This window comes from Lontra canadensis, unplaced genomic scaffold (genome assembly GCF_010015895.1).
Source record: "Lontra canadensis isolate GAN:19392208 unplaced genomic scaffold, GSC_riverotter_1.0 scaffold4, whole genome shotgun sequence".
NCBI lineage: Eukaryota > Metazoa > Chordata > Mammalia > Carnivora > Mustelidae > Lontra > Lontra canadensis.
Window position 1 is genome coordinate 38,043,031 of NW_022630998.1, and position 24,376 is coordinate 38,067,406.

At 40.3% G+C, this 24,376-nt stretch overlaps 1 protein-coding gene across 3 annotated transcripts in view; it reads right to left on the minus strand.

Annotated features, from left to right (window-relative positions):
- Window positions 1-24,376, minus strand: part of ARHGEF28 (Rho guanine nucleotide exchange factor 28) — a 311,818-nt gene that overhangs the window by 12,906 nt on the left and 274,536 nt on the right. For 2 of the 3 annotated variants that reach the window (XM_032848531.1, XM_032848541.1), the window contains exons 24-27: window positions 23,136-23,174; window positions 22,991-23,038; window positions 17,542-18,027; window positions 16,153-16,453 (exon numbers count right to left, since the gene is read on the minus strand). In XM_032848531.1, coding sequence (XP_032704422.1) covers window positions 16,153-16,453; window positions 17,542-18,027; window positions 22,991-23,038; window positions 23,136-23,174 — 874 coding nt within the window. Of the gene's footprint in view, window positions 1-5,251; window positions 5,339-16,152; window positions 16,454-17,541; window positions 18,028-22,990; window positions 23,039-23,135; window positions 23,175-24,376 lie in introns of all 3 variants that reach the window. The other variant, XM_032848550.1, reaches the window with a different exon arrangement.

Below are 24,376 nucleotides of genomic sequence, written 5' to 3' on the forward strand. Positions count from 1 at the left end.
GAACAACTACAGAATTATGCAATGTCAAACAACTTACATGCCTTTTCTGTTCTGAGAAATTGGTATTTACAAGTTTCATAAAAACATAAATTTTTTTCTTTTTAGAAATGAGAAACATTATTTTTGTAATTCTATTTGTTTAAAATAAATTTTGCCAAGAAACCAACCCCCAAAATATATTTTCCAACTGCAACTTTGAGTTCATGCCACTCAAAAAAGATAATTTTAAAACATATTGAATATATATAGAAAAAATATAGAGAGAATAATATATATAGAAAATATAATATAGAGAAATACATAGAAAAATAATGTATAGAAAAAAATGTTTTGTTCAATACGTATTTTCACACCCTTGGCATTCTTTTCACATTTGTTTGTTACCAGGGTAAAGATAACTATATTACATTTTTAGAAATTAAACTTAAATATTTTTAGAAATTGTACAGTGAGAAAAGAAGGCAGTTTGCAGAACAGAGACAAAATAAGGATTTTACCAAAACAGCAATCAAAAGAAAACATATGTGTCAGAGGATTAACTGCTCTATTCATTGGAGCCATCTTCCTCCAAAGAAAATTATTTTTTAATTATCTTAGGAATACTAATGTCATATGAAGCTACTCTACCTGTTAATATTTGTGCTTGCTGGAGCCTAAAGAAAGCTAATTTCCCTAAGTGTGCACTATATCCTCCTCCTCTGGATAGAACTCTCTCTTTTCTAAACAACTCTTTGAAAGAAGGAGCCAAAGCATTACCATACAAGTTCTCGTTAGTGGAATCAGCCACCAAGAGCAAGGATCATGAAGAGTAGCCTCAGCTACTCCCTTAGTGACCAGCAGCCCTCATTCCTTACAGACAACAAGGGCCACTAAGCACACCATCCTGACAAAGCCTGTTAGCACATAGTTGGAAGATACAGACACAGAGAACTATAATAAAGGCAAGACATCCTGCTCAGTGGCTGATGAATACAGCCCACAGCTGAACACCACTTCCCAGACCCACCAGAGAGTGAACTTCCAGGCTTGGTGGCCAGGACAACTTTGGAGAGGACACAACGTCTTCACCAAACCCTGAAGTCTGACCAGGATGTCAACAGAGAGCAATGGCCTCGCATGGAGGTATTCCAGGTGGAATTTGCAACTCTTGCAAAGGGGAGAAAATGCTCAATGCTATCAAAAAGGACAGTTGTCAAGTTTGGCTGAACTCTGAGTCTATGTCAGTGAATCCAGGCAGGGGGAGGAGCTTGAAAGAGTAGCCTACAGAGGGCCTTGCCTGGAAGTGTCAGCAGTTCTTACTTGAGGAGTAAGCATGGCAGCTACAGTGATCCGGACCTTTGTATGGTTGCCCATCAGTCTCCACACTTGGCTTTACCTGCACATACTGGGCCCCTGCAATGACACTGTATTCCCCTGGGTGTGCCTACCTGGACTGAAACTACATTTTAGTCAATCAAGTTTCCATTCCTTTGATGGACATTCATTGTTTGTCAATTAGTAGAGAGGGTGTTGGAATGAAAACTGGTTTGAGGGGTACCTGAGTGGCTCAGTCAGTTCAGCGTCTGCCTTCGGCTCATGTCATGATCTCAAGCTCCTGGGATTGAACCCCGCACTGGGCTTCCTACTCAGCAGGGAGTCTGCTTCTCTTTCTCCCTCTACCTCTACCCCTCCCCACTGCTCTTGCTCTCTCTCTCTCAAATAAATAAATAAAATCTTAAAAAAAAAAAAAGAAGAATGAAAACTGGTTTGAGCTTCTTATCCATTTGTTCTTCATTCAGCAAGTACTCAGTGCTTAGTGGGTTCTCTGCACTGGGCTGGCCATGAGGGAAATCAAGTTGACCAAGACCTTGACTCAGCACCCAGGAAGCCTATAGTATGTATAATCGCCATGAAAACTTTAGTTTCTTAGAAGTTAAACAGGTATCTATTCTAGAAACAATTCTACTCCTAGGTATTTATACAACTGGAATGAGAACATAATTCCCAAAAAGAAACTTTGTAGAGGAATGTTCACAGCAGTTTTATTCACAGTAGCCAAAAATGAGAAATAAGCCAGGCATCCATCAACAGAGGACTAGGGAACTGTGGTAAATTCATCAATGCAAGATGAGTTGGTAATAAAGGGGGACCAACTACAGATTCACGAAATGCCATGGATGTGTCTCAAAAACCTGTGAGTGAAAAAAGCTGAACAAAAGTAAGTTTCATAGTGTCTGATTCCATTCCATTCTAGAATAAGCAAATTAACCTATGATGTGGAAAGTAGATGAGTAATTGCTTCTAGGGGTAGGGGTTGGTTGGAAAGGAATAGAAGGAAGCTTTCTGGAGTGACAGAAATATTCCGTGCCTTGATACTCTTTTCACCAAATAGACTGAAGGGAGTTAACATGTGACCATTTCACTGTATTGTGAATTATAACTCAAACAAAAGTATATAAAACATACTAGAGTCTAAACATTGTAGAAAGGAACAAAAGGGTGTATTGGACACATAGGATCACACACGAGAGATCCCTAACCCAGAAAAAGGGCGTCTGCAAAGGCATCTAGAAGTAAGTGACCCTGGAGCTCAGGTTTGAAAGATGAGTCAGAGTTAACCAGGATGCCATTTACAATGACGTGGATGGAACTAGAGGGTATTATGCTAAGCGAAATAAGTCAATCAGAGAAAGACAACTATCATATGATCTCCCTGATATGTGGAATTTGAGAAACCAAGGCAGAAGATCATAGGGGAAGGGAGGGAAAAATAGAAACAAGACGAAACCAGAGAGGGAGACAAACCATAAGAGACTCAATCTCAGGAAACAAACTGAGGGTTGCTGGGGGGGCAGGGGGCAAGGATATCATGGCTGGGTTATGGACATTGGGGAGGGTATGTGCTATGGTGAGTGCTGTGAATTGTGTAAGACTGATGAGTCACAGACCTGTACCCCTCGGGCAAATAATACATTATATGTTAATAATAAAAAAAGAGGGGAAAAAAGTGTAAGTGGATAATAAACATATGAACAATACCAACAAAAAAGGAGTTAACCAGGATGGAAGGAAAGGGAAGGAAAGAAGATATTCCTAACAGAGGAAGTAGATGTACAAAAGGGGTGGGGGTGGGTGCCGGGGTGTCACAGGGAAAACTTCCAACCTCTGGACCACAAGGTGAGAAGGGCCCAGACCTCTGGCCTCCAGAACCAAACACAAACCTCCTGTGCTTCGTCAGGGAGGAACCCCCCCCCCCCTCAGCACATGGCACCTTTGAAAAGATCCAAGGAAGTGAACCCAGAACATCTCTAAGAAGACTGGACACAAACCCTTATCCACAGGTCCAAACGCTGACCTGGGGGCTAAACAAAGCTCTATCTTAAATTCACATTGGATTTGGTTTTCAAAAGACAACCCAGCTGGTTAATCATGTTGGGATCTGTCATTTGGATTTCAACTGTTCCGAAGGGAGAAAAAAATGTGTTTGAAGGCTGTGCCGCAGGCAACGAATTTATTTCAACATCCACTTACATCACGTGTTTGCTCCACTGTATTTAAAGGAACAGTAGCCCCACAAGACGCCGGGCTGGACAGGAGGAGGATACTGTGGTTAAATACGAAGGTTTGGGAAGGGTCACTTTCAGATACACATGAGCACAACTCAAGCTGTGAAAAAGCTGGGTAACTGCAAACCCAGCATTTCCCAATATTGTTGTTACGAGACCTGTCCATCATGGAACACCTAGTGGCAGCCGGTATAGTTGTGGGACATGTTCTGAGACGGGCCTTCTTAGGTAAAACCCAAATGAAGTTCAAGACTTTCGGGCCACCGGAGCCACTGCCCGGGAGCGGTCCAGCAGCTCAAGTCTTCAAATGCACTTCCTCAAGATTTATAGCTTTCTTAACACCAGGTCTAGTAACAAGTGATGATTCTGTCTATGGAGTATCTCCAAAGTTCCAGCTATTTTAGTCTTTGTCTTATGTAATCGTTTTACCACCTCCAAAGTGGATACTATCAGAAGTCCGATTTTATATGCAAGGAAGCAAATGCACCAAGTCATCTGAAATACGTGCTTAAAATTTCATAGGTAATAAATGACAGAGCTAGAATATGAAATGAGGCATAATTTCCAATCGTCCTATCTTAAGCACTGTGCCAGCCAGCCATCTCCACTGTACAATATTAACCCATCCTCTGTGCCTTCATCCGTTCATGTAGTCATACATTCAAATTCCTCACTTAACAATGAAGTGCTGATGAAGTCATGTCAAGTTCATTACATTGGAAAATATATTTTAGTCTATGTGGCTGAAACTTGGTTTTGGAGATGAGAGAAGGTGGATTCTTTATCTTTTCACTTTTGAGTATCAGGAAGAGACTACCCTGTCACCTACTTTTATCCTAGGAACATATCTGGTATTGGCCATTCTGGCCAAAAATGGTATTGCCAAGCAGATTTCAACCCTAGTAGCTTTTCTGCGTCAGGTTTGATTCAGTCATTGAATCAAGCCCTTCATGAAACACATTTTCTGGAATTTTCCTGAACCATAGATTCTCAAAGGTGGTTGATGGACTCTATATTTAAAAACAAACAAACAAACAAACAAAAAAACTACACACATACACACCAACCCTGAAAATAATCGTCTCTAAAAAAACTAAAAATCCTCACCAACAGCCATCACTAGAAGTATTAATAAAGTTGTAGAAGTTCGTTAAGTTTAAGAAAACAAGTATTTTACCTTTAAGCCCCCCTTGATTTATAAAAATAAGATTTAGTTGTGTCCCTCTATGGGTGGGTGGGTAGGTGTGAATCTATCTTAACTACTAGGTAAGAGATTGAATTTGACAAATGTATCTGCAACACCTACGTATCACTATAACTATACCTCTTATCTGACAATTATCAAATATTTTAATTTACTAGCAGCTCCATTTGCAAAAAAATCCTTCTAGACTCTCACCAGGTCAAATGACAACTTCTTGGAATGGGGTAATTTTAATGAGATTTCCCCCAATACTTCCTTTGTTCTCAGACGCACCCAGTTCAAATTTGGGCTTTGTCCCCCAAGTTCATTAAGGCATCTCAGAGCAGAGGAAGCTCATAGAAGATGAATTTAGTATCTGAACTTTCACAGTGCTTTACCCTCAGGCTACTTGATCAGCATTAAATAGCTAAAAAATATATATTTTTTTAATGTGTAAAGATAGTTCAGTGGAATACCCTAAAAGAAAGCTAACAGCCACTCCCCCAAGCCCTTTCTGTACTGCCACATTCTCCCTTCCAGGGGGATGTGATTCTAGTCTGCAGTCCCCAGAGAGACATCAGTGCACAACTGCACTTTTTCACACTGGAGCCTGAATGCAAAATGTGGCCTCATTACTACATGCCGACTAACAGACCATCACATTTTGGCTAAAATGTTTCTTACATTTTCTCCATCTGATCTATGTGCCAATGAAGAGGAGTTTGCATATGTAAGACCCTGTGAGCGTATTTCAGAGCTCATGCTGAACAGAAGCGTCAAGCATCTAAAAATATAGGATGAGCTCTACTTGTGTATAATCTATCATGCCAATCTGGATAATTTAACAAATAATCAAAAATAGTACAGCTTTGGGAGGAATAAATTTGTCAGGAGTCAGAAGTTTAACCTACTCATGGGAAGTAATACAGCTCTGAAAACTTCAGTTTCTTAAAAGAGGGTTCACTTTTAATCAGCTGGGATATACATTAAGCTTCCATATTCTTGTTATAAGAACATCCTCAAAACACAACCATATGGAAGCAAGTAAGACAACATAATATACATACATCCAAGAGTTTAGGCTTATATAATTTCAAGAATGTTTAATAGTTCCATATTTACTACACTAAAATAAGAAAAAAAAACCCAGCAGAGCTAAACAGTTAACTGCAAGGACACATCTGAAATGACAAGAATATAAGCTTAAGATCTTAACATACAGATTCCAGAAGCTTCTGGCAGAGTCAAGTATGTGAAGTCTCTGACTTGTAATATCACACCATCCCATCTTCTGCCATCTGCCTCTAGCAAATGTCAGTGTATTCCCAGGATGGAAACAAGCTTCCTTTCTGAATCATTCCTACAAAGACTTCAAAAATATGGCCTGCTGCAGCTGAGCATTATTGCCTTGAATTCAGGATAAAAAAATTAATCCATAGCCTCCTTCAGGAATTCAGAAAAATCAAGAATTCCCTCATTTAAATGACTAGTGTATAAACTGAATGAGGCAAAGACTCCCATACTGACAGCCCAGTGAAGGGCCAAACCATCTTTGAGAAATGGGAACTAGAGAACTCACAAGCTCCAAGACGGTACTGAGGATTCCAAGGACATGTTAGAAAACAGAACATTAAAATCACCTCCCCATTTGGGGCTTTTCACAAAGAGGCCTTCAAGCATGCAATTTCTGTTTTCCGTTGCTGGTGGATTTATGAGACTCTCAGAGTGCAATGCCCTTATTGCAGTGTTAGAACATTCTGTATGATTAATTGATTGCAAATCACTGCAGAGGGTGCCAAGATCACTGGTAGGAAGCAGGTCATTAAATAAATAAAACTCGGCCAATGTTTTGCTTGTAAACATTACTTCCAAAGCCTTATAGCACAGCACCATTCCTTACAAAATGGCCTCAATTCACCAGAGAAGCAGAGTGTCCTATATTTTTGGCCGATGATGCAGATATTCTCTATTTAATCCAAACATCCAGCATGTTATGTTTGAGGAAGAAAAAGCTGTAGTGTAATGAAATTTGCACAAAGAGAACTATGGAAAAGAGTCATCATGAAAATAATTAAATTTTGCGCAGCCTTACTGTGAAATTGTTCTGTGAAAGGCCCAGAGTCCTATCCTGCATAACTGGAAACTTTGCAAGATTACATTTTTCCTTAGGTAAATCTTCAAACTAAGCATTGATGTTTCAAATTAAATTGAATTAATATGCCATCTAGAGAGAGAATGAAGACCCTGGCCCCTTAACCGAGGAAACTCAAGAGCAATTTATCATGGCAAATTAACAGCTCCGTAGATCAAAACTTGGGCCCAGTGGTTGTTTTATTATTATTATTATTATTATTATTATTATTAATTATTATCTGGCTCAAATCTGTGAAAAGCAACAGGACAGGACTTCTTCCCCTCAGCCAGCTGTGTCTGGGAACTGACCAGCTGAGAATATGTAGGTGCTTTCCAGTTAGTGTAGAGTAAAGCAGAGGGAAATTATTTCTTAAGGTGCCACCACACTTAATTTTAAGATTGCTAGCATCAATACATGATCGTTCAGGCAGTATTTTAAGTCCGACAAGTTAGAAAGTCCTGCCGGGGAAATTGGTTCACATTCCAGGCGTATATTTAACTAAACAAATACTGTTTGTTTTGGCTGGGGGAAATACACTAGACTTAAATAGGATTTAGCAAAAGAAAAAGGGTTAAAGAAACCATTTCACTGATATGGAGCTGACTGCCCATGTTTAATTCACTGGTGTTTGAGCTACTATATGGTTAAAAAAGAAATACTCCAGTGAACAAATAAGTTGACTAAGTTATTGATAAAATAGTTAAATACCAAGCTGCTTATACGCCATCTTCCTGAAATGACAAGGATAGGTTCATTTCTACTTGTTTAGAATAAATTAAAGCATTTTATGAAGAACACATTTTAACTTTTTAAGTTTTCATTTGCCATGCATGGTTACATGGGGCTACATATAACATTCTGGAAAAATTAATCACACAAAGAGATGCTCTCTAGAGTTGGACCAAGAGTACCTGTAGCAATGTGTTAAACAGGACAATACATCAGCAAACAAATTTATTTCAACATTAATTACATAGGAAGAAAAGTTGATAACTGTTAAAGTTTGCTGCCTAGAATCCAGTTAGGGATTAAAGGCAAACAATCTGACAGTTACTCTGACAGTTACTCTGACATTTAACATACGCCCATCTTACAGGTTTTGAAACTCAGTGGATCCAGTGAGCTAGTCCCCTCTAGCCTACCTGCATTAACCACCATCACACACCACGTAACTCTGTCTTTTTTCAACCTCTTCCCATGCCTCAGTCCAGGAAAGCTGTGTAGCTCAAGCTTATAGGCGCTGTCATTTCTGCTAAAGAGTAGGGACCCTGACTCCTTCATTTATGTCATAAATATTTATCCAATGTTCATTTTATGCCAAGCAGTGTGCTTGGTGCTTCTGAGAGAGCAATGAACAAAGGAGACGCATGTAGCTTCCCCACCCCTGTGAAGCCTTTTCTGTACTGGGGCAGGCAGACATTACATACATTATTACACAGGTAATTAATTCAAATTATGGGAAGTGCTAATAAGAGGTACATCCTGGCAATTCTGAACCTTGATTTTTATCAGTCTATCCAGGACTAACAAGAACAAATTGATTCAGAATAACCAACTCAAAAGGAGACCGAGGTAATAAACCAGAGCACAATTTTTAAATCTTAAAGTCAGGAATGGTTCAAACCAAAATACCACTGGCCATTCTCAATTTTCTTTCTAGTTGAAAAACTTACTCAGGGAACTCAAGTACAACTACAAGATTTCCTGGGGATACACTGACATAATGGAACCATTTACATAATGTAAGCAGTAAGGGTTGGAAGTTCTATAGGTATGGGAGCTCTATATGCCAAACTGAGATGTTCGGTCTTGTTGCCAGAATACTTCTTACATTTGGTTCTGGAAACACTGATGACTGATGTAAACTGTTCCTCTATGGAGAGGAACAAAGGGAAGCGAGATGCTGTGCTGTTGAGATTGCCTCTCAGAACAGCTGTGGTGACACAACCAACACCCCCTCTCAGACCAATACAGAAAGGTAGTTGGGCTTTCTATTAGAATAGATTTCCATTTTGAGTTAAGAAAAAAAATATCCCCAATTTAGTTTTTTTTCCTAAATCTAAATCCTATCAGCTTTAGCGACATTTAGGAGACACATCTTTATCCGTATGCCACCCCTGAATCACAATCAGAATTAATTACTTCCAGAAGGTAGGAAGGAAGCAGATATTCCCCGGATCCCTGGACATGGCAGGCATCCCCCCCCGCCTTTAGCACTGTTAACACTTCCTTCCAGATAGTACAGATGGAGAATTAAGGCTTAGGAATCATGCAGCCTTAGGAGCCTGGGTTAGTGTTTGAAGTGAGGTTCTTGAACATCAAGCCCAGCCCTCCAGGCTGGCATTGTAGGGATAGAGGACAGGCTGGCTGCTTTGGAATCACCTAAGGAGAATGTTAGATATATAGATTTATAGGCCCCAGCCATGTCCTACCAAATGAGAATCTCTGAACAGAGGAGTTCATACTTTTATTGCATTTTTCCAGAAACCCTGAGGTGTAGCCAGCCACAGTAACCATGGTTCCAGCACCAATCCCACCCATGACACCTTATGTCTCTTCAGCCTCCCAGTTAGACTGTAGCCCTCTATGACACAATCATAGGAATTTGAATCTGGAGTCAGGGCTGGGGTAGGGTCCCTCCAAGGTTTAAGCCACTGGCCTTAAAAAGTCCACCCATTCAACTCTATTTTTCTAAATTCATCTTTTCGCAGAGACTCAACAAAAAGAGAAAAGTTGCCTTATTTGAAAAACCCAGTGACAATCACTGTCATTTCACAAGATTGCCGTGTAGCATAAATGAGATGATGAATTCAAATGTGTTTTTAAATGGCATGAAGTACCATATACTATTTCATTATTAATTCAACCCAAAGGCAATTGGGATAAAATTTCCTAACCAGGAGGAATATAACTTTCTCTTATTTCAAGTGAATAAAAAAGCCCAAACAGCAAAAAACAAAAACAAAAGAACAACAACAACAAAAACACACTTTTACAAATACACTTTTACTATAACACAGCCCATCTCGTTCTTTACACATTGCCTATGGCTGCTTTTGAGGTACAACAGCAAAGCTGACCATGCGACCAACACCTGATAGCCTGGAAAGATGAAAACACTCACTGTGCGGTCCTTTAAGAAAAAGTTTGCCACTCACTGGGCCAGACAGCCATATTCTTCTTAGGCAGACATAAATTAACTGTCCTCAGCTAACCACTTCACAATTTAAGCAAACTCTACAAAATGGAACCTCCATTGCAGGATGGACATAGGGGTGAGAAAGGGTCCCAGATCTGATCTGTGCAAGGGAAGATGCTTCCTTTCCTAGTTTTGAATCATTGTCTCATGAGTCAATGCGACTGATAGGAGCATGCCTTGTCCTTCAAGCACGTTTGGTTCATAAACGGTTGTGAACTTCCCTTCCAAACCCAACCCATAATCACTTCAAGAATAAAGCCACACAAGGGGTGCCTAGATGGCTCAGTCCATAAAGCAACTGCCTTCAGCTCAGGTCATGATCCCAGGATCCTGGCATCGAGCCCCACATCAGGCTCCCTGCTCTGTGAAAAGCCTGCTTCTCCTTCTCCCCCACTTGTGCTCTCTAGCTCTCACTCTGTATCTCTCTAATAAATAAATAAAATCTTAAAAAAAAAAAAAAAAGAATAAAGCCACACCATACAGGAAAGGCCAAATGTGTAGTCCATAGACCACATATTTACATATATATTTATATGAATTAATACATATATATTTCCCCCCCCCCTTGTTTTAAGCTAAGGATGACCCAAGCCCAGGCCAACCTCTGGAATCATTCATACCAAATGGACTCTCACTTCAGCGGCTTGTTGAAACCAAATTGGAACCCAGGGTGGGAATGAACAGGCAGCCGCATGGCTGGCTGGCTGCCTCTGTATCCACCCACCCGCTGGTTTTCCTCTCCTGCTGTGTACTGGGCTCTGTGTGCTAAGGCGGGCTGGCCCTGGCCCAGCTGGCTCCCACAGTCAACCTGCCCCCAGAGAACTATGCAATCAGGAAGCTGGCAGTCAGCACCGGGGGCTCACCAGGCCCTACAAGCAAATGCCATGTTTCCCTTTCCTAGTACAAAATCTGCAAAAGGCAAAAGTCAATCATCTACATTTGTCAGTGAGAAAGATTAAATTAAGCCTCTGAGCCCAATTCTTTATAGTCTTGCCATGACGTGGATTACCAAGAGCATATAATACCATGATTTCCTTAAAAATGTTCCCAAAGTGATAGTCAAAATTCCATAGGAAGAAGAGTTGCCCAGTAACTTCCCAATAGATGCATCTGGACAAAAAGCTGAGGTCATAATGAATGTGTTCAACCATTCGGTTTTTAGTTCACTTAAGCAACTCAAAATAAAGCTATCTAATATCCCTCCCATTCAGAGAGAACTCAAAGTTCTCAGAGCTCTTTAGTTAGGGCCTACGTTTGGAAATATGGTCTAATGAACCTATGGACTCAATATCGTCCACCCCACTCTCTACGTGTTGACATACGCAATTGATAACATATCAATAAGCAGAGGTAGATCATTTATCACAATTTTACAAGTTCAACTCACTTGCCTAAACAAGTAAAAAAGACTCACAATGTAGTTGCCAGTCTACAACAGTCTACTACAGTTCAACTTTGGTACATTAAAAAAAAAATTTAAAAATATTGCAATGAGAAAAATAATCATTTTATCCTGTGTTAAGGGCTAAACTTTTTCCCCTGCCAAATTCATATAATCAATTTCTATCCCCCATTACCTCAAAATGTATTTGGAGATAGAGCCTTCAAAGAGGTAATTAATTGAGGTAATTAGAGACCCTGCACCAATGTGAATGGTGTCCTTATAAGAGGAGGATGTTGGGACACAGACAGGTGCAGGGTAGGGGGAGCCAATGCGAAGACACAGGGAGAAGACAATCATCTACACATCAAGGAGAAGCCCTCAGCAAAACCAACAATGCCCACACCTTGATCTCAGACTTTCAGCTTCTAGAACTATGAGGAAATAAATTTCTGTTGTTTGAGCCTCCTAGTCTGTGGTCCTTTATTATGGCAGCCCTAGGAAACTAACACATTCCCCCTTTCAAATACACCTTTGTCCTTGGAGTTTATGGTATCCAGTGCCAGTTGGACTTTTGTGAGAAATTGCCTGAAGGTCCTTGGCAAAGCTTCTTTCCACACAGATTATACAAATAAGGTGCCCATTTCTGAATTACGGGATATTCTAAAAACATTAGAAATCATCATAGTCACTTCTTTAAAATTGTTACTTAAATACTAACTATAGTGTAGCCTTTTTTTTTTTTTTTTGGAAATTTTCTATTTTCTTTCCATACATAAAAAACATGTCAGTGAAAGTTTAATACAGCTGTCTGTATTTAAAAGAAAAATTCCCAAGATGAAATATTCTGAATACAATGCTTTGAATTTTGACAATATTTTGATGGGCACCAAATCGTAATATGTACTAAAGAGAAACACTCAACACTCTTTTGGAATCCAAATTTAATAAAATTATTCTTCTGCCAATAGCTACATGACTAACACATAAAATTTGGCTCTTGATTTAAATTTTATCATATGCATGGCAAAATCATAACACTTTAACTACACTGAAGAGGAACTTTTTAGGCAATCTTCAAATACTGAGGTACAGATAAAAATATAACTGAAAAGAGAGACCAAGATTTCAGAGTAATTTCCATGCCATAAAGTGTTTTGTCCGGTGTTTAAGGAATAAGTCACATATAGACTAATGGATGCACTGTATAATTAGTTCTAGAATTCCAAAGCTAAGAGGGGGAAAAAAGTCACAAAAATATTTGTTTTGCCTTTAAGAATAGTAATAAAACTGAGCATTTCATGGGTCCAGTCACATAGAAATTGTCCTACAAGGACTATACTGTTTAAAGAAATTCAAATTTTCTGTGGTCTTATAGTCTTTTTGTAGTCTGTGTCCCTCAGAGGAGTGTAGATTAAGATCTTGAAACAAACCCATTTTCCACTAAAAATAAAATCAAACACCAACTTGGATTTAATGCTCAAATACCCAAGACGTGTATTCATGAAACAACTTCTAAAAGTGGAGAGCAGAATTCTTTAAAGTGCTACCTTAAATAATATTTACAAGTAAGATGGGGTGATTATTAGGTGACATTAGAGAAACAAACCCTATTTAAGAAAATGGCCTTATGGGAGAAAAGTGAAGCTAAATGATATTTAGGATATCTGAAGATGCTCAGAATCCATGCAAACAATGGCCACCACAGTTCCAAATACTTAGAAATATCTTCCAAATGGTAATACCCCAAAAAAGGAGGAAGGGGAAGTAAACCACAAGAAAACAACAACAACAGTAACAACTGGCCCTTAACTGTGAACATCCTGCTGGGCATCACAGCAACATTTATTCCACTTCTACTGCAACTGCTACAAAAAGTACAATAAAACAGCTTTCTAGAAATCAGCCACATACAGTGTCCTGGTGAAGAGCGAGGGCTCCAGAGCTGGTCCTCCCAGGCTCCGTCTGGGGCTCTACCATTGAGTAGCTGTGGGACCTTGGACAGGTCACCGAACCTCTCCATACCTCAGTTTCCCACTGAGATTCAGAGAACAGAGCCGTCCCCATGGACTATTGGATTGAACGCATTTCTCCCCAGAGAACTGCAGTACAGGGCTGGAAATTCAGTGTCCTGTAATTGTTGGCAGTGACATTGGTGGTAGGGTAAAGGAAAACCCAGTTACAACCCAAGTACAGTAAAATGGCTGGGGACGTTGGACTGAACAAACCAATGAAAAGTCTACCGTCTGTGACATCTAAACACATTCAAGAATCTAATTCACCAAAAAAAAAAAAAAAGAATCTAATTTACACACCATTTTTCCCAGGAGGTATACTGTTCTAGAGAGTCACGTGTCCACTGACCCCCATGCCCACAGGACCACACTGGGAAAAAGAACAAACCATCCTTTCAAGTAGCTGTCTTCACACAGCTGACCTTGGGGCCTACAGATAAAATCTTCAGCACAGCACTCACTCATGGAGGCTAAAGGCACATTTCCCAAAAACACCAGCCAACCACATCAGAAGCAAGTTTTGTTGAGTCTGAATACTGTGAACCATGCGTTCTTAGGAGTGGCGGCTGAGTGACCGCTAGCCCCAAGACGCAGCAGCAGAATGCGACAGTGAACATGGACACGGCATTGTCCTGGACTCCAGCACCTGGACCACCACTCTCTCCACCCGCACACCCAGGCCACCTTCTGCCAGAAAGGCACCCTCCCCCCACCCCACCACCAGCACACATGGGGGACCCGGGCGAAGTCCGGCAAAGACCACCATCAGCCGCTTATTTTGCGCTGTCAACATTAAAAGCTGTGAACACACCAGCACGGTTTGAACAGTCGTATCTGGCCCTGGCCACCCTCCTAAGAACATGTATCCAATTTTCATGCCACTTCTCTATCACCTCCTAATCTCCTTCTATTCTCTCCTCCAGAAACTGCTTAGCCTGTTTCGAGTAAACAAACATCAACAGAGTTTTCTGACCAGTTGCAAAACTCCAGTGATGAACAGCACACACTGCATTCTGATCTAATCCCTACTTAGTACACACACCAGGATTTCCCGAGAGACTCAGGCCAGAGTTGATTTTCCTCTCTTCTGCCAATGTCCTCGGTGTCCTTGGCCTCCGCTGGACGCACAAGAGCTGCAGCCTAAGTACATTTTCTCAGCATTTCCCTTGGCTCTCTCTAATTCCTTACATGTGGCGAGACTGGTTTTGGATTTAATCACTGTTTATTTCCTTAGTACACTTTCTATCTCCTGCAAGGATGCTGCCAAATGTTTAAAAGCTTTATAACTTGAAGCCCAAGTCAACAGAAGAAGATGGGAGATACACAAAAAGGGAGAGATGCTTCTTTTAAACAAAAGCTGAATGTGGTTTAACTCAAACTGAGTTTTTGAATTCCACCAAATCAGGATGCAAAAACTGCCCTGACAAAAACATAAAAAACACCGTGAATAGCAATTTAATGAATCAACACAGGAAAGCAACATTTACCTAGAAAAAGCCTACTGCAATGTGGTCTCCACGATACGAAATCCACAAGATAATAAATGGGTTATGTCCTCTAAATTGTACCTATTTAAAAAAAAAATCCTGATGAACCATTCCATTTTATTTTATTTTTTTAATTTAAGGAATATTTGAAATGATGCTTTGAGGAGTGATTTCATCCTCTCCCAATGCTGACAAGAAATAAGAATGTTCCAGGAGTGACTAAGTCATGAAAAGAATTATCCACTATGAAGAATTTGCATCTTTTAGATTAGTAATAGATCAACCCTCGGGTGGGGTCAGAATTATTACTCTCTGATTCGAAGGGCTGAGTACCTTCAAAAGTCTCTGTTGCTGAAAACTCCTCCCGCTGACAAACTAAGAATATACGCGAAGCATGGCAACAAATCCGTGTCAAGTTCTGAAGATCTCTATACTACTGCTTGTTTTACGTTTCTGAATGATTTTGCTGTCAGTGATTTATTTCACATCCATGTGGCCGGCCACTTGTTTATTCTATTGCATGCCATCTGTTTTTTGGTAGAGAGGTTTCAAGTTCTTCCCATTCCCTACTTCGTATCCCACAGAAAACAATTTATAGTAGACATAGATTTAAATCACTCAGATTCATGTGGCGTTGGTAACTCAAGCTGCCTTTCATTTATATTTGGCAAATGCTTTAATGGGATTAGCAAATTGTGTTATTATGATATATAACACTTTTTTTTTTTTAACAATGACAAACTGATGTTAACAGTTTCATTTTTGGGGGTGTTTAATAGCAGAAGAGATTTCACTAACATTAAAGGAAATTGCCTTTCCTTTAGAGAAGACCATAAGCCCTGTCTCTATGTTTTATTTCTGAGCGCCAGTGAGTATGCCTATTGGAATGTGGTAGAGTGTATAGTAAGGAATGACTCTCCCTTACAAGTGAACCAACTTGGTAGTTATCATTTAACCCACAGATCTGAAAACCCTGTCTGGTCCCTACATCTTGGGCCATCCTCACAGCCCTCTAACCACGTTCCAACTTTTCTAGAAGATGGCCCCAGACTTCACCCAAGAGAAGTTTATGCCACAAACTCCAGCTCATCAGAACCAATTTATTCCCCTTCTAGGACTCACTTCGACTTGCTCTGAAGAAGAGCCAACCATTCAGAGAAACAGCTTCTTGCTGAAACCACACAGATGACATTTAAAGCGTTAATTACCATTTTTACAAGAATCCTTGCTGCTTGGGTGGAGAGGGGGTATCTGATGACAGGACCCAGCGGCTGTCCATAGTTCATGGTTGACATCCAAGGGCTGAGAAACGTCCAACTGGAGGTCTACTTGATTTTCACTAGTCCTTACCAAATCAGAATTAGCTATATTCTGGGGATAAGTGGCATCCTGATGGACACCTGATAGAGTCGATTGGTTGTAAGGGTTAAGTGACACTTGTACTAAAGCTTCATTAACGAAGAATGAATTTTCATGACACAAACTCTCGGATCGATTAAGTTCCATTACCTGTGCAAGAAAATACAGAAAAAAATAATTTCTCTAGCAATTTGTGCAAGTTTTATAAAGCATTTATTTCTAATCGTTTTAGCAATCAAGATTTTTAATAAGAGTCTTATATCCATCCCCTTTTAATGAGCTAGCATCAAAACTTCAATTTGGTGTGTCTAGCCTATCTTTAAAAACAAAGCAAAAGCAAGCAAACAAAAAAACAAAAAACAAAAACAAACAAAAAACCCCCAGCAGTGGTACCTTCTACTGAAGTGTTTCCACTTCAACAGAGAGCAGCATTTTCATTTTTGCTGACTAAAATGTTGAAAATATATGCATGAGGTATTTGCAATATATGCATCTGGTGTTTGCAATAAATATAATTTACCCAACTTGAAAGGAAAATCAGATGCAATGCAGACCTTTCTTAATCAAGTTTTGCCACTTTATGCACTATCAGTAAAAAGCATTCATGTGTTCAGAGCACAGCGAAGTAAACTCCTGGGGCAAATGGAACTGTCAAACATGAGGAGAAGGGGCACCAATAGAAGACAATCCTCAGAAAGTTTTCAATATCCCGCCCAGCCACTCATACTCACTTAGTATACTCACATTAACTATTATTAGTTAACAGAACAGTACTGTATTTGCTAAACTCAGTACCTATGGATGCACATTAATAGCTAATTGATCTGGTAAAAGGCCTATCTATATGAAACCCTGAAGACTAGATCACGCAAAGGGGTCCTTTAAGTCCAGGAAAGATAGCGTGCTCCCAGCGAGCAGGGTGCCAGGACAAACTCTGCCTTCTTGGAGGACTCCCTTTCTGTGTTTCTTTCTTCAGGTAAGGGCGTCACAGAGTATACAACGAGCCCCCCATCCAACAGGACGTAGGTCTTCCAAATTTCCCTGTGGTGAGTCAAGACACGTATGCACAGTCTTGGCAGGTTCCCAGTTTCTGCTCCCTACACATTAACTCTTAGGGGCTCTTATCACAGTGGGCAAAAAGACAGGCATCAGGTCAGTATCCCTGGAGTGACCATAACTAAACCCGTCCTTGAGAAGCTGCCTCACACACCACTGCCACAAGCAGGGAAGATCCGTACCTCTGTGCTTCCCGGAGAAAACGCTGCGGGAAGGCTACTCTGCCGCCCGTGTTTCCAACCACACAGCAGGCTCTGCTGGGCCCGCATCCTCTCCCTCTCCCTCTCCACCAGGCGTTGGCCCTCCCTCAGCCGCTCCAGGTTCTGTTGGTACTCCTGGAGCTGCTGGTCCAGCTCCCCGCGGGTCCTGAGCAACAGCTCCTCCTGTGACCGGCACTCCCTCTCGCGCTCCTGCAGCCGGCTGGCCTTGGCCTCCTGCTCCCGCTGCTGCTGGTCACACTGGCGGTGCCAGCGCCGCTGGTCCTGCTGGAACTGGGACTGCAGCTTGTGGATGTTGGCTAGCTCTTCCCGCTGCTTCTCCAGGTTGCGGTACTTCTCCTGGTCCTGGAAGGGGCTCCCTCGGAAGGATGGGCCAGGGGAGAGGCTCTCCTGCTGCTGGAGAAGCAGCCTGTGGACCTGGATGTGGCTGTCCTGGATGGTCAAGGCGGCCTGTGAGAGCAGGAGAGGGGGCAAACAGTCACGGCCTCCATGTGCTTGTGCTCCAGGTTCCAATGACCTCTGAACACCAAAATCACAACCCCTTTCTTTCCTCTTAATATTCCTGTCCTTTCTAAGTTAGCTCCCCAGACTAACCTTGACATTCCAAAGAGGCTTATCCCACATTTTCTAGCAGGATGGCATGAGAATTAATAAACCAACAAAAAAAGAAAAAAAAAAAGGCACAAAAGCAACAGTCATCCCCTCTTTCGGAAATGTGTTTTGTTGCTGGTTGTTGGTAATATTTAAGCAAGTCTTTTGAGTAAGAATTCAGTACATAAATTCACAAGACTGCATTCCTGGTCTATGTCTCATTCTCTGAGGTCTCTCCACTCAATTCACGAGAACTTAAGATTCTATATAAGCCTGATAGTATCCTTTATTTGAGTCCCAAACCAAAAATTACTTAAGCTATATTACATACATGAAAACATAAAAATAAAAGTCAACCACTTGGAAACTTTTGGTAAATAATCTTTTTATAATGTAATGCCCAAGGACAGCCGTTAATTTCATACTGAGGAGATACGTAAGTGGTAAAGCTATCTCGTTACTGTTATTTCTTCGTATTATTGCAGGAAGGTCATACATAAAGTCCTAAGCTGAAATTCATTTGTTTAATAGATTGCTAACAGGAGGCTGGAATGATTAAGGGAACGTAGATATTCTAAAGCCCAGAGGACATTACCAACCAGATTAAAAAACCATTTGGAGTTACAGTATCTGCCTATGAAAAGTTTGGCAGCATCACAGGAAATAATTGCCAAGAAGGATTCCACAAAACCAAAAAGAAAGGAAAAAAATCTCTGTGAATGCCCTTAGAAGCTTTTAAGTTTGTAAGTTCCCATTTAAAGCACAAAGAAACACAAAAGGGACAAATTGAAAATGGCCACATACTGGGTATGTATGTGTGTTTTGACTCGCTATGAAAAATTATTACTCTCCCAGGGATAAATTCACATTTTTCTTTCCTAAGAATTTTTAAAACTGTCCATGTAACAGATGCTGGGAATACGGGGATTTGACTAGTAGTTCTTTGTTAGATCAACAGTTCCCCCATACTTTTGAAGGTTAAAGAATGCCAAGAAATTTTAAATTAGTACTTGTCTTAGAATAAGATTCAAAAATGAATTTGCTGTAGCCTTTTGAAATAAAATTCACGTTTTTACAATTGAAAACTTACTTTAAAAACTCCAAAACTCACACGAATATTTAATTAAAGTCTTTTAGAAATTATTAAAAAGAGAACAATGATTATCATTGAAAATAGGTACTAATTATATTTAAATACAAAATAATTAGCATGTAAATAACCATTCAGGGCTCTGCTGACTTGGCTAGAGCAAACTATAGACTGCACATTTATTAATTTTAATAAATTTCAAGGGCATCAATACAGCAAAACAAACAAAAATCCAGCATTTTGTATATTGAAACTATCATGGGAGAAGACTACATTCATGAAAAGTTCACAGTATGCTAAGTAAGTGCCACCAGGAAACTTTCTTCATGTCTACCCAACATGTGAGATGCGACCACTCTCCTCTCTCACATGGAGGTGACCCTGAAGACTGGATATTCATTTTCACATTTGCACTTGATACTTAGATCTAGGAAAGACACTAGCACTTTAGGAAAATTTAGGAATTTAGGAAAATTCCCAATTTGCTCTCTCAACTTTTGTCTTCTCCTTTCCACCTCCTCTCCATCTCTAACTCTGCTTCCTTAATATTGGGATCAAATTTCATTTGCATCTGATTTGAAAATGCATATGTAAAAACTTCAATCATGCTTAAGAGATTCAGCTTCAAAAGAGATGAATGCCCCACAAACAGACATCTTCCAGAACCCACATCCTCAGACCCGCTCAAAAGTGGTTAAGAGAATCCACTGTAGAATTTGCTATCTCCCTTCAATCTAATGTTGTGCAAAAATTAGGTCATTTCGGTAAGCATTCCCGAACCCTGAATCCACAAAGCATGGCATTCAACACTGAAAAGAAGAGAGATGACCTGTGAATGTTTTCATCAGGCAACACAAGCTGAGATACTCAATGTTTTCATCTCCCAAAAGTTAGTCAACTATGCTCAAACTATAGCCATTTCTCAGTTAAAATGTAAAAGAAGGAATGTTTGTTTTCTACGATAAATCAGCTCTAAGATCTACCCCAGACCAACATGCTTAATGTCAGACACCAAAGGATTCCCATTAGATCTTGCACGAGACAAGGAAGCCTGCTATTGTCACACTTACTTACAACATTTCTAGAAGTAAGACAAAGTTAAAGCCAAGAAAATCAAATTGATGTCAGCATTGAAGAATAGCCATACTACTACTTTCAAGTTTTAACATTCTATCTGGAACAGTCCAAAGAATAGAACTGCTAAACAGAAACATCTTCTTCTAATCTAAAGTAAGAGATGACAAACAGCATGTTCTCCAACAAGGAGACTGTTTACTTCAAAAGTGACAGTTCTCTCCAATTTTGTTCATAAATAGGAAATTTTAATTTATCAGCCCTGGTATGAGGATACGAAACTTGTCAGAATGATTCAAATCTCTTAGGAAAGAATATATAGGAAAGCATAGAAAAATAGTAAGAAGAGACTATCACTGTCATATATTCAAATATAACCTAAAACTTTAATTATTAATATAGGGGTACTAGAGCAATAGGCAGATGGTCAATAAAAGAAAGAAGTCTTGATGCAAAGCATAAATAAGAAAACATCAAATGCAGCATGACTTCAATTGTTTTAGGGTGAAAACTTAAAGTCAGACTTACTTTTAATCTTCTTTTAATATTCAACAGGTCTAAGGTATGAAGTAGGAATGGCTAATAAGCCAGGGGCAGTGGGGAGGAGTTTAGTTTCAATAGCAACCAAAGAAATGAAAAATAAGGTAATCAGATACCTTGATCTATTTTCAAATTGAGGAGGAGAAAGGGATGTTGATGGGTTTGATCATTTGGGGTAGTATCTATTAAAAAGCCTAAAAAAATAATTCTAGCCATTTATCCTAAGGAAACACTCAGCTGTATTCAAAGCGCTTAGTGTGCAAGAATATCTAACAGACCTAATTAATACAGAATTGTAGCTACAAAGAACTGGATATATGCCATAGACTTGAATATTACACAGCCACCAAAAATTGTGCTACAGAGTAATAGCTGAATTAATAGAAAGGTACATGTTAAAGTAGAGTATATAGAAAATGATTCTAAAAAACTGGAGGGAGGAGCACCTGGGTGGCTCAGGAGGTTAAGCATCCAACTCTTTTTTTTGTTTTGTTTTGTTTTGGTTGTTTTCTTCTTTTTTAAATAATTTTATTTTATTTTTATTTATTTTTTTGTTTCTTTTCAGCGGAACAGTATTCATTGTTTTTGCACCACACCCAGTGCTCCATGCAATCTGTGTCCTCTCCAATACCCATCACCTGGTTCCCCCAACCTCCCACCCCCTGCCCCTTCAAAACCCTCAGATTGTTTTTCAGAGTCCATAGTCTCTCATGGTTCACCTCCCCTTCCAATTTCCCTCAACTCCCTTCTCCTCTCCATCTCCCCTTATCCTCCATGCTATTTGTTATGCTCCACAAATAAGTGAAACCATATGATAATTGACTCTCTCTGCTTGACTTATTTCACTCAGCATAATCTCTTCTAGTCCCGTCCATGTTGCTACAAAAGTTGGGTATTCATCCTTTCTGAAGGAGGCATAATACTCCATAGTGTATATGGACCACATCTTCCTTATCCATTCGTCCACTGAAGGGCATCTTGGTTCTTTCCACAGTTTGGCGACCGTGGCCATTGCTGCTATAAACATTGGGGTACAGATGGCCCTTCTTTTCACTACATCTGTATCTTTGGGGTAAATACCCAGTAGTGCAATTGCAGGGTCATAGGGAAGCTCTATTTTTAATTTCTTGAGGAATCTCCACACTGTTTTCCAAAGTGGCAAGCATCCAACTCTTGATTTCAGATCAGGTCCTGATCTCAGGGTCATGGGATCAAGTCCCATGTCCGGCTCTGCACTTGACACGGAGCCTGCCTGAGAATCTCTCTCCCCCTCTCCTTTCGCCCTTCCCCCCACTCAAGATCTCTCTAAAATAAATAAACAAATAAAATCTTAGGGAAAAAAACTGGAGGGGTATATACCAACATCACAATAGTAATTCTCTCTGTAGAATCACAAGCCATTTTATTTACTTACATCCTCAAATTTTTCTACCAATTTATACTTAACATTAGCATTGCTTTCGTCTCATTAAAATGCTTTTAATCCATATATTGAACGCTTGGATCTGGCCTCTCTTGTGCATGAACTAAGGGATCATCCCTGTAATCCTAAACGCAAGCACAGTTTTTATGTCTGTCTCTCTGTGAAAGACAGTGAGCCACCTGATGGCAGGCTTTGTGCCCCATCAGCCTTTGTGTGCCCAGCCCTTAGCACAGTGCCCGGCACAGAGAGAATGCCGGGGGGATGAACAAACAAAAGAATGAAGGAACTCCTGAATTATTTAACTGCTCTAAAGGCCCCAGTCCACAGGAGAAAGTGAAAAAAGTTTAGGTGCGAATTTAAGTTTTCACCAGGAAATGTGAAGTCAGGCTACGCTCACCTAAGAGTTTCACCGTAAACTTCAAGCCAGATCACAGTCACCCATATTTTTTAAAGATAAGAACTGTTTTATGCTTTCAGAGAAGAACGGTCTAAAAAGCAGGAGTCTTGCCTCATGATTACAAAACCAGGTGAAATTCCAAGCAACTAGTAGAGCTACACTTTGGGAATTGGCATTCTTTTAAGATCATTCACCACCTCTCAGACATTCTAATTTTTAATGTCTGGGAATCATCTAGTAAAATGCATTGCATTAAGAGAAACGTTCCCAAGGTCAAAGATCAGAGGAGCACAGTTACCTGAAGGCTATAGAGGAGACGGGTTAAGTTCTGTATCGCTTGTATAATCTGAAAGATAAGATCATAAGTGTCAAATTCTTGAAAAAGCGCTCATTATCTGAAACTAAAGAGAGGACGATGATAATTTCAAGTGTGTAGAGCTCACCTCTGACTGTGAAGAAACTGGGAAACTTCTATATTCCACCTAAAATATGTAAAAAATAAGAAAATGAATAATCGCTCTACTTTTGAAAAGCTGCACTTAGAGTTCCAAAATCTCTGACCTCAGGTAAATCACTTCACTTCCCCTAAACTCTTCTATAGTGACCCTCTTTCTGGCCAGAAATCAAAGCCTACAGAATTAAACAACCCCTTGATGAGAGCCCCATCTGTGCAAACTCTGGATTTGAGACGCATGGCAAATTTTCACCCAAACATCCCTTTAAAAAAACAACAAGGGATGACAGTAAGGAAGCTCTGCACTCTCTCAGTAAGGGACAATATTTACCTTATGGAAACCACACGGTCAGCTGAGTTCTCTGTGCCCAGACTGAAGTTGGCCTTCGGGCCAGGCTGCCCCCATGCATCCTGAGGCCAGATTTAGAAGTTCGAGGACATCATGCCTGAGTTCTAGCTCCCTGTCTCCATGTTGAAGATTCACAAAGCCAAAACAGCCAGCGGTTGGGAGAGGAAACCCAGACCCAGAGGGGGCCCAAGGGTCAGCACCTAGCTGGCCTGCTCGAGATCCTACTCTGAGCTCAGTGGAAACATCTGTGATCGCCTTAGGAAGAGCACTATCAGCAGAGGCCATGAGTGGGGCTGGAGACCACCTGCTCCTGGGGGATGGGGGACTATGTTTCATTCTTTGGTCTCCCTAATGCACACATTAGAGACACATGTGGACAGTGAGGATTTCTGGTTTCCAGGATTGAACTGAACATTTGTCTATTCATTTATTACCTTTCTTCTTTCACTAGGATGTAAGCCCATGAGTAGTAGGGCTTCTTACATGTATTCAGTGCTGTTATCTACAAATGTAACAGTGATGTCCAGCATGTAAGGACATTCACACTCCATTCCCTAAATAAATATCATGCATCCGTTGTATACTCCACTCCTTGTGCTATGGGCGATCACCAAATTTCCTGCCTTCCTAGAACCTATGGTCCCCTGTACATTGCTTGCTCTTATCTGAGCATCTTTACACTGAAGCCACAAGAAACAGTCAGCTGTGGTAATGTTCTTGGGTAACTCTGGACTTGTAAATTCAATCAGTTCAGGCTGGTGAAGCTTTGAGGAGATAGCCAGATCCCTTCTTCCTGTCCCTCCCCCACACTCTTCCCCATACTGCCCATAAAAGATTTCTTTACTGACCAGAACCTCTAAGATAGGAAGGACAAAAGATGG